An 18,434-nucleotide genomic window follows, 5' to 3' on the forward strand; every position below is an offset into this window, starting at 1 on the left:
GTGAATAGAGTGATCTAATTTTTTTTTGTCTGTCATTGATTGTTTGATGTCTGGGAAGAGAAGGATACTGGAAGTATCACGACTGTTTAATATACTATTAAAAAAAATAGTACAAAAAATATTACTATTTTATTAATATTTTTGATAAAAAAATTATTTAAAAAATTATTATTTTTATTAAAAATGTTATTATTGGATGTTTTATCAAGTTTGATAATATATTCTGTAAAAAAAAATAATATTTTAGGTAACACTTTACAATATATATTATTAAATCCTATAAAACTTCTAATAATAACATTTATTATAAAAATAATAATATTTTAGGTAATCTTTTATTGGAAATGTTAAAAAAATAATAATATTTTTGGTAATATCTTTTTTTAACTGTATATTAAGATCATCGTACGGTAGAACTTCCCAAAGATAATGCGGGGTATTTTTTAATTTGATCATGAACTTTGATGTGTCAAGTTTGGGGAAGTCTCACGTGCAACAGTCTTAATATATCATTAAGGAAAGATACTATCGGTTTTGTTATTATTTTTTTAATATTTTCAGTAAAAATATTACCTAAAACATTATTATTTCTACCGGTTTTGTTATTATTGTGTGTTTTATTGGTTTTTAGTAACATATGCGGTAAAGTGTTACTTAAAACATTATTTTTTTATCGGTTTTGTTATTATTGAACACTTTACTAAAAATATTAAAAATAATTAATATTTTAGATAAAAATAATACTATTTTAAATAATTTTTTACTAAAATTATTAAAAAATAATAATAAAACTGATAATATTTTTCTTTAATAGAATATTAAGAAGCCGCATGGTAGAACTTCCGGTCAAGTATGATTTTTAAAGTTCCAAGTTTTAGAGTGGATTTGAATCTGGGTTTGCTGGTCGGGTTAACTATATTTGAGGGGAGGGTGTTGAGTCCGATGACATGGAGGTTAGAAAAAGACACATCATCATCTGGTTTCTTTGTTGGTCAAAATTGCGTAGAAGATCCTTCTACTATGTTTCTTTTTTCATTGGTCGCTCACCTATGTTTCGTCTTTTTTTCTTCTATATTCGTTTAGCTATTTACTTGCATAGAAGGTACTCACTGTAATAATTATCTCTAAAGTCTGAATGCGAATTAGTATATTAAGATTGTGCATATTTTAACAGTATTCAACAGGTGCGTCTTAATAGTATTACGTCCGGCGTCTATAATTGATTAAAAGAATCAGATATTTTTTTAAAAAAAATAATACGATATAATTTTGCAAGACAGATGAATTGTGACGGTTTTATGTGATTAATCCTTGGTTTGGGTGAAAAGTTACAGTCGAAGATAGATTGATTGGTTTGGGTAGTTATAGTCGATGGTACAAATTCTATCTTCATATGAAGATAGAAAAGAGAAAAGAGATGAATGAAGGTGGGATGGTTTCATTCTCTCTCAGTTTTAATGTAGAGATTTTATAATGATGCACAAGGTCAATATGACTATCCGTAGGATAAGTGATGATAAATTTAGTTTGGTAAGTCACATGGACATGTTAGAGATCATATCAACAAATTACGACTTCTTGAGGGATGTTAAATGTTCGAAAATCTTTCGGAGGTGCTTTTTGGGGATCCTACCTATGGAGAGGTTCCTTCTCCGGGACTTTTATGATACATGTGATATGCGGAAATGACATGCGTCTGCGGAGGACGTTTAGACGTTTAGAGGTGGTACAACAATATATATCCTTAGGAAAAAGGAAGCATTTTCCTAGAGATTCCTTCCTACTTAAATGTTTTTCCTATTCTTTTACAATTTAAAACGAAACAAAATGTTAGACCAGTAACTATAAGAGCATGCCAATGCCATGTGAGAAACTAAATGTTCAATTCAATCCTATTTCGGCTATCTCATTTCATCAGCATGCATGCATGCATAAATGCAGAAATGGCATATCTTGGAATTGAAAAGGCATGATCTAATTGTCAAGCCATGCATCTTTATCTTATGTTTTAAATGACACCACCAGTCACCAATTCACCAAGTTTCTTCGGAACATAAACGGTAAAAAACCACAGCAAGTTATGAGTTTATCGGCAAGACAACCGATCCAGGTCCATGGTTTAAAAACAGTAAACTAGAACAGCAAAGTAAATAGAGCCAAGGATGACTTCCCAAGAGGGTAAAGCCGCCACTTTTTTTCTGCATTGAGGCACCAAATGCAAGACTGCTCTGATGAGTATCTGTTAACTCCTCTATCTTCAGAGATGATGGTGGAAATTCCCACCACCTTGCACATCACCGGCATGACCGGGCATGGGTCCAGCACTGTGAGAAGGATAGCCGGAGAACCTGAAATCCGGATGCTGGAACATATCACCATTGTTGGAGGCAGTCGTGACATTGGAACGAGAGGTGGTCAAAGCAGCATCTTTGTAGGTTTCCAGCTGATGAACTCCGGAGTTGGAGATGTACATCTCTTGTCCATTGCTTGTAGGCATACCGTTCGATTCCTGGAGCTTCTTTGTGTTGAGAAAACGCCCGCCGCTTCCTCTAGCTCGTTTTAAAGCATGAAGATGTCGAGACTCATGCAGATACGGCTGCAAATATTCATGAAAGAACTTCTCAGGTTATATATCTTCATTAGCCAAACAACCAGACTATCATCGTAGGTGAAGTTGCAATTGACATGCGGCAAGAAGTAAAAAACTAGAAGCAACATACCTTCCGAACTTTGATGAGTTTGTTCTGAGCCTCAAGTTTCGCACGAAACTGTCTTCGCCTCTGAATAGCCTGATATTGCTTCGCATTAACATAGACTGGTTCATCTTGTGTAAGCTCTAGAGGCAATGGAACACGACCAGGGAGCATAGCCATCGTATGAGGTTGAATCTGCCGGCAATATAATGAAAAATACCTCAAAAATGGGATAACAACGAAGGCATTTTTGTCTGGTCATTCAAAACAAAGGTATAATTGACATAAATGCAACTAGCCCCTTTTTTATGAACTGGTGCGATACCTGAGTGGAGTGCTCACCATCAAACAGAAACAAATTCAACATAGGAAAGTAATGGAATCAAAAAGTTCTTACCATAGCTTGCGGTGCATACGGAGAAGCTACCACACCGCTCAAATACGGATCAGCATAAGTGGGAGGAATCTGAGCCTGCAGCACAATAATTGAAATCCAAGACTATGATGCAATCTAGAATACATAGCAACCAAACCACACAAGTAGTTCAACTAATAACTTACGATTGATTTGTTAAAGTCAACTTGTGAAGGATCGGGCCCATGTGCCTGAGTTCCCATTGAGGAGACTAACTTAGCATGACCTCCAACAAGCTCCCCGTGCACTTCATTACCACAGGTTAGAATATAAGAAAGTCCATCAGAACATGAACATGACTTAAAAACATAACATGTTCATGATAAAAGAATAAAATCCTAGACACTTGATAAGAATTTAAGAAAAAAGAATCCAAAATATATATTGAGAGAAAAATCACAAAGATCGAGACCTGATGATGCTGAAATTAAACTTTGCTCATGAAGAGTGCTATCACCAGCACTAGCTACTTCAGGATAAGATTGACAAGTTGATTGAGTTGATGATGAATCCTGGTCTTGGAACTGAAAACTCAGCTGCTTGGCGTTATTTAAGTACCGAGGCAGAACTCCCATCTTCAGGCTCAAGCTTTCAGACATGTTTGATTGCTGGATATGAGATCCGGTTGAGTTCTCCCAAGATGAGCCGCCAACAACATAGGTGCACGTCGAATGAGAACTGACAACAGAATCCCTTTTGTTTTGCATTGTTCTAGACTACTGTTCCAAAATAACTTGACTTAAGAGTACGCTCGAAAGGATCTTTGAAAATGTTGAGAGAAAATCTCTGCTGCTATTTGTTAGTCAGCACATACACCAGCGACTTAGCATCAAACCACACATTACCACAGTGCTTGCTAGATATTTAAATTAGAAAAAGGAAAGAAGTCAATGAACATAACGCTTCTTTCACGTGATACATGAAAATTTACGAAACCGACGTTATTCAACTTCAACAGATAAGAGTAACAAGTATGGAAAGCAGTTTAACATTTAAAGCAACCACGGTGTACAACCAAATTTAGACAAAATATTTATTGTTGAGTAAAGAGAGCTCACTAGGACTCTCGTGCACATTCGTAGACCGTTAGAGCCATAAGAAACATACAAAAGACAATTACTTCTGGGGTGGGGGAGAACTATCTGCAAAAGTTACACACACCTCATTGTAGCTCATCATCTAATAATTGACTAATTATAATATAAGTTCAGAGCAAATCTTGTTTTGTGGTGATAAGGCCTCACCGAGCATGGAAACTACCATGCAAAAACTACAATAAAAAATACTTTTGTTCATTTTCAATTCATTTCGGATTTTTCTAAAGAAAAAGAATTCAGATATCGAACTAATATATCCTATGAATTAGATTTTTAGAAGATTATTAACAAAAAAAGCCCTTCAAATTTTCAATCCAAAATTGGAGGGATGTAATATATTCCTATTATCAGCTTTTGAGACATTTTCTATTTAGATTTTAGATTCGAATCAACGAGTAGTAACAAACAAAGAAGCGTGTGACATATTGATATCCATACAAATATGCACTTTAGCAAGTGCTACGTGTATTACTAGTAAGTAGTAATGCCTTTTCGTTAACGCCAAATAAATCGGGCAATGATCAGATTTAAAATGAAGAGTAAGAGATGAATGAAACCATTCCAATTTCAAACATCTCAATGCAGCAACTTTAAATCATTAGCATATATACTCAGCTAATCTAAAGGGTGGTGGGAGAAGGGTGATGACTGAGGAGACTATTGAAAACCAGTAAGGGAATTGTTTGATACAAAAATACCAAATATTACCAATAATTTACTCCTAATAACATAAAGGCAGAGAAAGTAAAATGGATTCTTGCTCAAATAAGTCAACAAAAATCACTAATTCAAAAGCTTTTCCATGCATGCAAATCCCACAACTTCAATTCCCAATAAAGAGCTCAAAGTTGAACCAAAATAAAAAAAATAAGAACCCATCAATCAGCTATGGATTCCATCCCACCGTCCCATGCTCAAAATCCAATCAATTTCAAAGCCTTATAACCTTATAGGCACAACAAAATCATTCTAAGCATATATAGAAAGATACATACATAGATAAGAAGTACTACATAAACGAAGTAAAAAAAAAAACAAAGGGAGAGGAAGAAAAGTGATATACCTTTGGGATTTTGACAAAATGGATGAGAAACAACGCTAGTGAGCAGTGTTCTATCTTACTAAGCTTGAATTTTGTGCATGTCTCCTTTTCCTCTCCTTCCGAACAAAATAAATAGAAAACTTTGTCCCTCTGTTTCAAAAGAGGAAACGCTCACTTCTTTTCAGTTTTGGATCTTTTTGTTTTTTATAATAAACCCAACAAGGCAAACATCAGCTTGGATAACATTGTTTACATATCTTCTGAAAGCCCCATTTTAAAGAAGGAGAAGGGGGAGGAGAGGAATTAACTTTTCAAGTTCTGTTACTTACTCACCGGTCACCACCATCAGCTCTCCTCCTCCGCCACCGTCCGCACCAGCGCCCGCAGCGTCGCTTCAGCCACTTCAAAATAGTAGCTCCCATTGTTGCTTTTCAAGTTTGGTTTCAAATATTTTATTCAATATATTTTTTGTTGAGTTGGTATTTGTCGTGTTCTGCCAAGGTTCACCAAATTGTTTTCTGCAATAAAATCTTGGACAAACTCCTGAAATGGCAACTTTAGTTTCATAAGTGTTAAATTTTGATCATTAAATTTATAAAAATAAAGGTTTTAACCATTTATAATGCTTTAATCATTAAAATATTAAAGATTATTAAAAACATATTAATTTTTTTTGGTTATAAGGCAACACTGGGCTAGCGGTGAGTATTTCGATTATTGAAAGCAGAAGCATCAACGTTCAAAATGTTTTGAAGTCTTCTCGGGGGCTGGTGATGAACATTGAGACCCAAACAACCCTTTATATCGTGGTGGGCAATGTTATCGGCAGAAATGTTTGCATCTCGGTTAATATGGGATATTTTGACAGTCCACTGAAGCTCTAGCACGCGACGAATGCGTCGAATAGTGGTTAGTTCATGCAGCTTGGGACGAGCGTTTAAAGTTTTTGACTAAATTTTGGTTGTCAGTATCAACTTCAATGTTTTCTAAATCCTTGGTTCCAGGCGATCATAAGACCATCGAGAACAAACCAAAGCTCAGCGTCATGTGCACTGCAACATCCGGTATTCCGGCATTAACCTAAGATCCAAGAGCCATTACTATCACGCATGACGCAACGGACCTCCACTAGCCGCTATCATAGTTGTGTGCTGAACAGCTCCGTCCGTATTGAGTTTAACCAAGCCAATGATAGGAGGACGCCATGTTGTTTGTTAGTCAGTGGTCTGTCATTCTGGGGTTGCTTCCTGGGGGCTTCTTTGATGGCTTGTGCCTAGCTTCAAGCCAAGCTTATGGTCTCCTTAATTGAATGAACCTGACCATTGAAAACAAAAGCATTGCGTTGCTTCCGTAAGTGTCAGACTAAGATTCCAAACAAATGCCTCCAGTGAAATGTTTTTTGGTTCAATCCTACATTATGAGAGAGATTAGTAGCCAACCAATCAAAAAGAGGTAAGGGGAAAAAACTTAGCTTGGAGTTGTTGGGAAGAAGATGATCCCAGATCATGTGGCCTGTGGGTCGACGGACAGTCTCTTACGATATGAAGAATAGTTTCTTCACGTATAAGACAAAAATGGTCAGTGGTCAGCCCACACTTCATCCTCTCCGAGATTTAAGACTTCTCCAAACATGGCGAGGGTTGAGGCCTTGGGCCTTTTGCCCCCTTTGCATACGAAAGATGCAAATGTACCGTTTTTGTACACTTTAGAAATTACAAGTCCCTATATTTATACAATAATACTTTATTAATATATATTTTTTAATTTAGAGAAGAAAATCTTACATAGACCCCCAAAATTTCCAATCCCTTTTTGGTAATTTTAAAATCATGAAAAAAGTAAGATAAAATACATAAAAAAGTTACTAAACTACCTTCAAATGATCATTATTTTTTCAATCGAGTACAAAATGATCATTAAATTTCATAAAAATATTATAAATTAATTATTAAATTTTTTAAAATTTTAACAATTGATTATAATATCACACAATTATTTTATAATAATTCAATAAATTATTTTTAAAAAAAAGGAAACTAACTTTAAATACTAATATATAATCATGGTTTACTGCCCTTCTCAGTAATAAGACCGAAGTCTTGCATCAAGGTTAAAGAGAAAGATTATATAACCATAGGAATAAACGCATAATTTAATGTTTATGTATAAATTTATAAAAATCAAAAGAATGTTTAAAATATCTAATATTGTTAGTATTCAAGATAACTCGTTATTGTAAGAATCAAGTAGCTTTTGTGGTAAAAGAATTGTTATTTTTTCTTGATGACTCGTGTTCAAACATTATAAATATAAAAAATGTGAACGCTTAATGTAAAAAATTAAAAATTAAATTTAAACATATATTACTTTATATTTAATCATATTTAAAAAAAAAATCGTCATCCTCTTCTTGACTGAGCATATTTCATAACTAAAATTTTAGACCGAAGTTGTTTAAAATGTAATCGGGTTTTAGGAGGAGGGGATATTCTAATGATGGTATAAATTCAAAATTCATGGATGCAACTCTTTATAATCTGTACGACATATCAAAGGGACAAATCAGTCATTGGCTGAGCTGAGCACAGATTAGGAATTGGGGAAAGATTTTAAAACCATCGGTGCCAACTCTCTTTTTCCTCTTCTTCCTTTTATTAAAGCCGTTCTTCACTCATAGCAAACCCTAGTTTTACTCTTTCAAAGGGTTTTCATAGTAATAATATATGCAAAAAAAACTGCTTAAACACCAAAGAATCGAAGAAACCCTATTGATAATCTGAATAGAACTTGGATTATCGAACTGGGTTTTATTTTTTAAATGAGATAGTAGTGTGGGAAGTGAGATATTCTTTGTCTTTTCTTTGTTTTTTTTTGCAGTATTTTGAAACAGAGAGATGGTCGGTGGGGCAAGAACCGAAGGGCATATCTCAGCGCGAGTGAGCAAGACAATACAGTCGATCAAGGAAATAGTCGGTAATCACTCTGATGATGATATCTACGTTGCCTTGAAAGAGGCCAACATGGATCCTAATGAAACTGCCCAAAAGTTGCTTCATCAAGGTTACCCTTTTTGTCCCCTTCTTTTGTTTTTTCCCCTTTCTTTTTTGTGTTTTGTAAATGGGTTTTGTTTGCTTTCGTAGTTTTTGCCTGGACTTTGAGGTCAAAGATTGGTCTAGTTCTTGCTGCACTTACTTTTGGGCTTTGTTTTTAAGGAATTTATCGTGTTTTAGGGAATCGGGTTGTTTTACTTTGTGTTGTTTTGGTGTGTGAAAGTTGATCATTGTTTTGGCGTGCTTGAATGTCGTTTTTGCTTGTTTTTTGATACTTCTTTTAGTCTTTTGCTTTGCTTTGGTGGTATTGTAGGTACAGTTTCTGAGTCTGGAAGTTGTGAATTAATTCATCTTTTTTCTTTTATCAGGTGTATTTTATCTTCAAATTGAGTTTTGAGCATACTGATAAACAATCTATAGGTTGTTTCATGATCTTCGTTTGGTCCCATAGACATTGGGGAAGAGGGTAGTACGGTGTTAGATTTATTAGTGTAACTAGGAATCATAATCTAGGTTTATCAAGGTTGGTTGAATCCCGTGGCCAAAGAGCAAACAGAAGTATCATGTTATGGTAATTTCTGTACTGTGTTATAACATTTATAAGTGATTTCAACTCTTGGAAAGTAAGCAGCATATCCTTTTGTATGTTATGAAAATGGCATTTCGGTCCTTGTTGAACAGCACAACTAGATTGCTTGTACAATTCATCCTTTTTTTCATCGTATATATTTGTTTAGGTAAAATTTCACATTCACTTTTATGAATGTTTCTTATTTACATACAGTCTAATTGTTTCTTCTCAGATACATTTCATGTGGTAAGGAGAAAAAGAGATCGGAAGAAAGAGGTATAATCTTATATATCATCTTAATATCATTTTTGGCAAAATTTTTCTGTGTTAATTTGTGTTTTTTAGCAAGAGAGCCATGTTCACAATGTTGTATATCTTAAGCTTTGGCTGTAGATTTGCAAAGAGTCTCTGTATTTGATGGGTGCTTCCTTCTTTTTTGAAGTCTTAGGTGTTCAATGTTGTTCTGCTATTAATTTGTCTATAATATTTAAGCATATGATTGAATTTGTATCCTCAGAGATTGAAACAATTGCTTAATGCCTTCAATATTATTTGTTGCATCTTGAAATGTGAACCTCTAGAGGGGTTAATGTATAAAGTTTCTCTGAACTGTTGTTTCGTTATGATAGAGCATTGAGCACCAAGGTTCCATGGATGCTAGAAAGTTTTCTGAGAATGGTGATCAAGGGATGAGATTTTGTACATATCCTGAACGTGGTACTCGAAGAGGAGGCTATACTCGGACTGTTTTGCCTGGTAATGTAGGAGTCAATAGAGAGTTTCGTGTTATAAGGGACAACAGAGTCAATCAAAATGCAAATAAAGATATGAAGCCTCCTTTGTCACAATGCTCAACTTCTTTAAATGAACAAGTGCCCAAGAATGTTCCTGAAAAGGGGTATGCTATTTGGTAGTTATTTATTTCTGTTTGCTTGTTGCACTAATCTTGATTTATTCTCTTGTTCCCTTTGCATGTATTTACTGATATTATAGTTCTTGTGAAATAGTGCACACTGAGTATTCCCCTTTTATTACCATTGTGCAGTTCAACTGGAACTCCAAACAATCAGAGACCTCTTAGTTCTCAAAGTTCATCCCAAACTTCTAGCACACCATCCAGTTCACATGCCAGGCAATCCCGAGATGCAAATTCAGGTGGTGTTTCTAGGAAAGAAATATCAGAGGAAAAGCGGAGTTTTATTCATAATGCTGCTTTGCAGTCACAGAAAGTGAAGCCCAATAACTTTCAAGCAAATTCTGGCACTCAATCATCGAGTAGTTCAATTGTTGGGGTTTATTCGTCATCTGCAGATCCTGTCCATGTGCCTTCTCCTGATTCCAGATCATCTGGTGCTGTTGGAGCTATCAAGCGTGAAGTTGGGGTTGTTGGTGTTCGCCGTCATCCTCCCAAAGATGCTGGCAAAGATTCATCTGGAAGAAATACTCTTTCGAATTCAATTGTAGGAAGGAACGGTTCATCAGAGGCATTTCAACCTTTTCCTACAGTTTACAGAGCAGACCGAGAGGTCCGGGATAGTCATCGTAGTGCAGCTGAATCTGCTATATCCGGTAGTAGGTCATTTGTGAGCAATCCGTATAGGAGCAGGCAACATCAACAGGTTTTAGTTCATCAAAAAGGTTCTCTTTCTTTTCACTTAATTTTTAGGCTTCTTGAAAGCCTGAGGAACATCTATGTATGCCAAAATTAAATATCCGAGGGTGCAAGAGATGGCACACCAGTGATAGAATTATATCAAGTGTCCATGCATCGTTGATGTACCTTAGAAGCTTTTTTATTCTAGTAATGTACATCTCCATTGATGTAGTTGGTATTTGCTTTAAACTATTTTTTAAGCAAATAGCTGTCAGTAGGTTGTAGCTATTATAGTACTTGATTTTAATTTATTTCTGAAGTTTATGTGAGAGTTATCATTCATATTTGATGCAGCTAACCATCATTACAAAGAGTGGAAACCAAAATCAAGCCAGAAGTCAAGTGTTAATAATCCTGTAGTTATGGAACACCAAAGAAGTCTGCTTCACCTCCAGCTGATGATGCCAAGGACTTGGATTCTGAAACTGATAAATTGCAAGAGAAGTTTTCTCAAGTTAGTACCCATGAAAATGAGAATGTCATCATAGCACAACACATTCGTGTCCCAGAGAATGATCGCCATCGACTTACCTTCGGCAGCTTTGGGGTGGAACACGATTCTTCAAGGAATTTTATTCCTGGTTTTGATGCCACTGGTGTTGCAGAAGACTCAAATGGAGAATCTGCTGCAAGGTTTTCCTTTTCTCCCAAATAATTACATTACAGTTGAGTCTTCGGTTCGAATTTCATTCTTGTGTCCTGACCCATTCTCTGATGATGTTCTACTTGTATTTCTCTAAACAGTTTGCCTGTGTCTCCTCCGGATACTTCCAGTGATGACGCTGCTGCTGGCAAGCCCATTAGCATTTTAGATGATCAACTTAGAAATTCTGGTTCTGACTCTCCACCATCTGGTACTGCATCCGAGCATCAAATGTCTGATAAGAAGGATGCTCCAAGCCCCCAGAATCTTGGCAGTTATGTCGATATTGGAACGGTTCAGGATAACAGTCAACCATATGCACCTTCGGAGTCACAACAGCAGCAAGATCCTCCTGAATTACCTGGTTTTCCGGTAAGCATAATCCTGTAAACACTAAATAGTGACTTCTGTCATAACCCGAATGAGTATTTGTGAACTTTATATGTTACTGAAACTGATGTAAAGTAACTTTGAATTTGGGAATAATTAGCCTTTTCTTCATTGGTCCTTGCAATGTAATTTTCTATTATGCTGTTGGGTTGATAGCAGGCATATGATCCCCAAACTGGTTACGATTTGCCATATTTTAGACCCTCAGTAGATGAAACTGCAATGGGGTTGGGTCTACTATCTCCTCAGGAGGTTAGTGCCATTAACATGCATATAGTAGAATTCATTCCCAAAAAGGCTCTGTTTTAATCACTTGAATTGATGAAAATTTTCAATGGTACTTAGGCCATAAGTATGCATGCTGCCAACACCCCTGCATCGACGATACCAATGGTGCAGCAGCAGCAACCTCCAGTAGCGCAGATGTATCCTCAAGTTCACATGCCCCATTTTGCTAATCTTATGCCGTATCGTCAATTTGTCTCCCCAATTTATATGCCACAGATGGCGATGCCTGGCTATTCCAGTAATCCTGCTTTTCCACATCCATCAAATGGCAGCAGCTACTTGCTCATGCCAGGCGGTAGCACTCATATTGGTGCAAATGGCGTCAAGTATGGGTTACAACAGTTCAAACCAGTCCCTGCAGGCACTCCTACTGGATTTGGAAATTTTACCAGTCCATCTGGGTATGCAATCAATGCTCCTGGCGTAGTTGGGAGTGCAACAGGTCTTGAAGATTTATCTCGGAGCAAGTATAAAGATGGCAATATCTATGTTCAAAATCAACAGGTAAATAATTGTTCTTCACTCTAATAACATTAGAGTATTGGCTACCAATAAACAAAAATTCGGGGCCTTAGTTTCTGAGATTTGAGTGTTCTTTAATTTCTGTTCCACCTGGGTTTGGGTTCATGGTGTAGTTTGTCTGCCAGAGGCACATGGTGTCTAGTTATCTACTCAAAGAAAGTTCCCATCTTTGATTAAAGTAATGCACATTATGAAGATAAATTGCTAGAATATGCCTGATTCAAGTCTCCAAGTGACTGATATTTGCGTCTGAATTAAATATCAAAATCAGAGTAGTTAGCCCTGAAATAGCTGACCATAGGTTTACTTCAACACTATTTATTGAGTTGGCTCTGACAACTATGGATTTGGCTCTCTTTTTTTCCCGTAATGCACCCGTGGTTATTGATACATGAGGAGCTGCAATGAATGAGTACCCCTGTCATATGTGAATTATGATAAAGATATAATTTGACAAGTAATGATATATTTGCTTATGGATGAGGCGATGAGCATCGACTTTCTTTATCGATCAATTTATGATAAATTTTTGCTTATATATTTCACTTGGGTAGTTTGATCGTCATTATCTGTTTGCTAACCGCATAATGCTATTATATAGGCCGACACATCAGATCTCTGGATGCAGAACCCGAGGGATCTACCGAACATTCAATCTGCTGCATACTACAATATGCCACAAACACCACACGGTTATATGCCATCTCCCACAGGCCATGCTTCTTTTAATGCTGCTGCTCCACAATCTTCTCACATGCAATTCTCGGGGTTGTACCATCCTTCTCCACAGCCTGGCACAATGGCAAACCCGCATCATCTAAACCCTGCAATGGGTGCCAATGTTGGTTTCGGGGTTGCTCCAGCTGCTCCCGGGGCTCAAGTAGGTGCTTACCAACAGCCTCAATTGGGTCATCTTAGCTGGTCATCGAACTTCTGAATGGTATCAAGCTAACTCTCTCTTGTAAAGGGAGTGAAGTAGCTATATAGGAAGTTTTAAAATTTCTTTGTGCAATAACCCACAATCTTTTTAATTCAATGCGTAATGGTGTTTAATGTCTTCCAACTCCCTCTTAATTTCTCTAAGCCATTGATATGCTGTCTAGCCTAATCTTGATTAAATGGAAAAATCAGAATTCTAGTTATAACTTGTTACAACCGACTGTGGTCATTCACCTAAGCTTTACTATGATGTTCATAATTTGTTAACGTGTAACGTACCACTCAAGTCGTAGATCCATATTTGTGCCTTTGTTTTATTCATCCTTTTGTTTATTATTACTATTGGTGGTGGTAATAGGAAGTATTATCATCGAAAGGGTTTTGCATGCTGCATCATTCAGATCAGATTCTCTCTTGGTGCCTTTGCTTTAATGAAATTTCATTTTGGGTTTTTAAGTCATTTGGTGGGATTAAGAGTAGTTTTAGCTTAGGGTCATTTTGGGTTCGAGTCATTTGGTTGGATTGAGAGTAGTTTTAGCTGAGGGCCATCTTGGGTTCGAGTTGGATGAGTTCAAGTTGACTTTTATGATCTAATTGAATTAGGGCAGATGTTTGAGTTTGGGTCAGAATTGGCAGATTTATCCTGATCTAAGGACACATCTAAATGGGTGGAGGGTAGAATTTGGGGGGGGGGGGGAATATTGGAGAGGAACTTTGAGTAAGTTGAGCATTGACTGAAAAATAGAAGGAATTAGTCCCCCCTGTTCATGATGAGAAAGGAATCTCTACATGCTCTCCAGCACCTAGTGCATATATGGTCCATGTATACCACAAGAACACCACCTTGAACCCCCAATGTTTCTTACTGAAAGTATCATTGATTTTCTTAATTTGAGTCTTAATCATCCGATTAATAATTTTTCTATCTTCTCATTCGATATTATCACGTCTAAATTCTTCGTCCTAAGACACACCGAAATTGTGCTGAAGCATTTTTTAAGATGCAGAGATGGGCACTCTTAGGGGAAAAGATCTCTGTCCAAGGTTTATTGCCACCATCTAGGAAAGTAGGCATGCACTAATTCGTTATTACTATACGCCTATGAATGTGCTTCAGCTCTGCTATATTGTATGATACATGCATATATGATGAATGTTTATATATAAATATCATTTGGGTCTTTATTAGGCACAATAATTTTATACAAATTTTACTTGTAAAGTAAATTTTATGGACAAAGTTATGAGTTCAATGTATTGAAATAGATAATATCTTATTTTTTAATGGTAGGAGATGATTACAAAATAATATTTGTTCATAATTCTTCTTAACAATGGACAACGTATATACACCTTACAGACGCAACTGCTCGAATTTATGACCTCAATGGAGAACAATACTTCCTTTAACCACCGAGATTACTCAATAGTTAAGAAAGATGACATTAAAAAAGTATTAGTAATGTGTCATCGAGGATTGTGGGACTTTACTAGGATGCGAGATGCCAGTCCTATAGATAAATTATGAATCGTAGATGGAATGTATATTAGAACTAATTTTGAAATACAAGTGTTCATATCATTTTTAACCATCGAGATGCAAATAAAAATATAAAATTTTAACAAATTAAAGCAAATAAATACCTTATCAGTGTGAATCATTATACTCGATTTCTACTTCTCTAATATATCAAAGTTAATTAGAAATATTGTTGAGATTTGAAATGTCAATATGGGCTATCTATTTCTCATCTCAACAACAATATTTGTATACCATATATTATATGTAACATTGAAACCACATCGTTATCAAGTATATTCCATGTTGATGGCTCATGGTGATATCTTTGTGGATAATGATTTTAATTACATTAATGCATAATCCACTGTTCAGCATATGGAGTGCATGCATAATTATACTGCTGATTTGCTGCAAAAGGATGGGTTTTCAGCACATAATCATAGTAATAGAAAAGGATTAAATTATATTGCCCGATGATCACGCTAATATTATAATATTACTGTCCAACATAGAACAACTCGTGATCTTGCTAATCTCCATTTGCCTCTTTAATTCTTTTCACTTGTTCCTATTTTCCTATACAAAGTTTCTTTCAACATATGTCTCCCTTAACTTCCCTAAATCATGTGAAATTAGGGACCATAAAGAGACGGATTGGATATTCAACAATTCTTGTTAAAAAATAACCACAAAAATCTAAACATTTATCTATCCATCCATGAGGTAGAACAGCAGTCATTCTTCCTATACGAAAATAATTATGTATCATTTTCATACGGTGGCAGCTTCGAATAAATCATATACTAATTCTATTTTTCTGAAAATATAGAAAAAAAGGGTCTGTGCACCAATATATGCCATAAAAGGCCGAAGCCACTATAGACCCAAATAAATTTTTGATTAACCTATTTTTAAAAATTTCAATCTAATTAGTTTTAAAATTGGAATTATAAACATTATATGATTAAAATTTACTGCAACTCTTTGTATATTTCTACGTTTAAAAGTTAGTCCTACCTTTATTTTTAAGAATTCAATCCCCTATTTTTATTTCCAAGAATTTAATCCGACTTTTATTTTCTAAAAATTTAATGTCTTCACTTTTTAAATTTTAAAATTTCATAAAACCAAAATCGTAGGGTCGAAACATGCTCCAATTCCTAATATTACTAATGCATTTAGAATTTATTCCTGTTCTTATTATTTAAATGTTAAAATATTTATTAATATTTTTATTAAATTTATTAGTACCATATTTTTTAAAAAAAAATGCTAATTTAAAAGTCCTATAATAAAAAAATAACATTATAATATATATGAATTAAACAACATAGTTATAACGAGGACAACCATTAGATGTAAATTTTTTATTTAGAAAATAAATATACTAAATTCCAAAAAGAAAGAGGACAGGGGCACGAAATTTTTTAAATTTTACATGTTTTTTAATTATTAATAAAAAATGATGTTTAAAATTAAATAATAAGAGATAAAATGATTTTTATGAAAAATTTATACTCTGAATAAAAAGCTGTAATCGGAATATATATATATATATATATATATATATATATATATATATATATATATATATATATATATATGTGTGTGTGTGTGTGTGTATACCACTCTTACCGCTGTCTCTCAAATCATCTTCTCTGTTTCTCTCCGGTCTTCAGGCGTGGCTTTTGGCTTTCATTACACTTTTATTTTCTCTCTCCTTCTCTGGAAGCCACCAAGATTAACCCATCAATAAAAATGTCGGCTTTCTTCTTTCCCAAACAGTTGTTGTCTCTTTGTTTCTTTCACGTAATTAATCATGGTTGCCGCTGCCATTAATCTCTGTCTTTCACTACTTGTTCCCAGCTTTTGACCCCAATACTCTTCGAATCAGACAATAAAGACCAAACACCATTATTCGATTCCCACTGTTTTGTTTTTTGTCTTGTTTTTCACCAAATAATATGCATCAAATCAGGAGAGAAAACCCATCTTTCTCTTCGTCTCTTCTCGACGCTATATATCGTTCCATCGATGAATCGAACGGTACTAATCGGGACGAAGAACTGATTTCTCACAGAGACAAGACCGTCATGAGGAAGAAGAAGCAAAACAGTACTTCACTGAAACAAGAAGATTTGAATAACAGCGTTCGACGTGCTTGCATGATCGAGAAATGGATGCAAAAGAAACAAGTTATCAACAGTGGCGGCGGTGAAATTAAGGTATTTGGGATTGATTCGATGTTTTGAATTCGAGCTCCACGTCCTCCAATTCGAGCTGCGGCGGCAGGTTTTCGTCGTCCGAGTCGGACTCATTTTACAGTGCGAAGACAAGGTTATTTTTGCCGTCGTCGACGACGTCTCATTGCCACAGGTCAAAACTTAAACCGACTAAAACCAGTATTTTTCCGGTGCCTAAACCGGAAGTGCTCGGAAAAAATGTTCATGGCGGTGTTTCAACGCCAAAGGCAGCCAAGCATGAAGGTGGAGGGTTCATAAAAACAAATCCAAGTCCATGAAGATTTACAGTGACCTCAAAAAGGTTAAACAACCGATATCTCCAGGCGGTAAGCTCGCAAGCTTCATTAACTCGTTGTTCACTTCGGGGAGTCCGAAGAATCCGAAGAAGAAGTCAATGTCGGAGCAAACGACATCAGCATGTTCTTCAGCTTCCTCGTTTTCTAGATCATGTCTATCGACGACCAAAGCGAATATCGGGACGAGGACAGAGAGATCGGTTCGGTTTTGTCCGGTCAGCGTCATTCTTGACGAGGATTCGAGGCCGTGTGGAGAACTTAAAATCCTCCATGAAAATGAACTTCAAAGGGTTCAAACTTCCATGAGAAAACCAGTCACGAGCAAAGAGATTGAGTACCGCTTTATCGAAGAAAACCGTAGGGTTGCAGAAGCTGCTAGGGAGCTTTTAAACAGCTACCGGAAGCAGACGATCGAAGAGTTCGATATGAGAGGTGCTACCGCCGTCGGCGGCGGCGACGAAGACGGTGAAGACGACGCAGCTAGTTACGCAAGCTCCGATCTGTTCGAATTGGACAACCTGTCGGCCATCGGTAATGAAAGGTATTTAGAAGAATTGCCCGTGTATGAAACAACCCATTTTGATACTAATCGAGCCATTGCTAAAGGTTTAATTCTGTAATATCTAAACAATTTGGGGGTTTACATAAAAAAATAATTATGGTTTGATACTAATATTTGCTTCAGTTTGACCATTTGATTTGAGTAAGACAAGATCACAAAGAAAGATTAAATTATGATTTTGGTCCTTCATTATATTTAAATTTGAGATTTAATCCTATACTTCAATTTGTTCATTCAACTTCAAAATAAAATTAAAAATGAATTTAAAGCAAATGGGTTTTTAGTAGTAATAGCAAATGATTAACTGTCCAAAATATTAAAAAGGAAAGCAAGATTTTTAAGATACACTTAAGAGGACCACTAAATCTTAACAGTACTTGGATATCTTAATTAAGTTATCATAACATATACTTAATTAATTAATTGGTATATATATTTTAAGGCATACTTTAGGGGTTAGCAAAGGCCTAAAGGAAAAGGCTATAAATCTATCCTAGAGTCAAAAGT

The 18,434-nt window shown here is 35.6% G+C and overlaps 1 protein-coding gene and 2 pseudogenes across 3 annotated transcripts; 2 read left to right on the forward strand and 1 right to left on the reverse strand.

The window, feature by feature from the left end:
* Positions 1-1,970: 1,970 nt before the first annotated feature.
* Positions 1,971-5,677, reverse strand: LOC120137474 (nuclear transcription factor Y subunit A-3-like). 3 transcript variants are annotated; one of them, XM_039153208.1, is made up of 7 exons: positions 5,581-5,677; positions 5,269-5,397; positions 3,521-3,827; positions 3,255-3,355; positions 3,091-3,165; positions 2,721-2,888; positions 1,971-2,596 (listed from the first exon to the last, which is right to left on the reverse strand). In XM_039153208.1, the coding sequence occupies exons 3-7, from the start codon at positions 3,813-3,815 to the stop codon at positions 2,258-2,260; spliced, it is 978 nt and encodes a 325-aa protein (XP_039009139.1). In that variant the 5' UTR covers positions 3,816-3,827; positions 5,269-5,397; positions 5,581-5,677; the 3' UTR covers positions 1,971-2,257. The 3 variants fall into 3 exon arrangements, with proteins under 3 accessions (XP_039009139.1, XP_039009137.1, XP_039009138.1); XM_039153206.1 differs by having other exon boundaries at positions 5,269-5,440; positions 5,581-5,639; XM_039153207.1 differs by lacking the exon at positions 5,581-5,677 and having other exon boundaries at positions 5,269-5,532.
* Positions 5,678-7,891: 2,214 nt separating this feature from the next.
* Positions 7,892-13,467, forward strand: LOC120137565 (annotated as a pseudogene).
* Positions 13,468-16,470: 3,003 nt separating this feature from the next.
* Positions 16,471-18,016, forward strand: LOC120137519 (annotated as a pseudogene).
* Positions 18,017-18,434: the final 418 nt, after the last annotated feature.

Source organism: Hibiscus syriacus, unplaced genomic scaffold (genome assembly GCF_006381635.1).
Source record: "Hibiscus syriacus cultivar Baekdansim isolate YM2019G1 unplaced genomic scaffold, ASM638163v2 tig00110674_pilon, whole genome shotgun sequence".
Lineage (NCBI taxonomy): Eukaryota > Viridiplantae > Streptophyta > Magnoliopsida > Malvales > Malvaceae > Hibiscus > Hibiscus syriacus.

What these genes read in the sequence shown, in the direction of transcription:
- LOC120137474 (XM_039153208.1), bottom strand. Translation starts at nt 3,815, where the DNA reads ATGCAAAACAAAAGGGATTCTGTTGTCAGTTCTCATTCGACGTGCACC. An exon ending in TTGACTTTAACAAATCAATC is followed by an intron (nt 3,166 to 3,254) that starts GTAAGTTATTAG and finishes ATTGTGCTGCAG; the next exon opens with GCTCAGATTCCTCCCACTTA. An exon ending in CGTATGCACCGCAAGCTATG is followed by an intron (nt 2,889 to 3,090) that starts GTAAGAACTTTT and finishes TATTGCCGGCAG; the next exon opens with ATTCAACCTCATACGATGGC.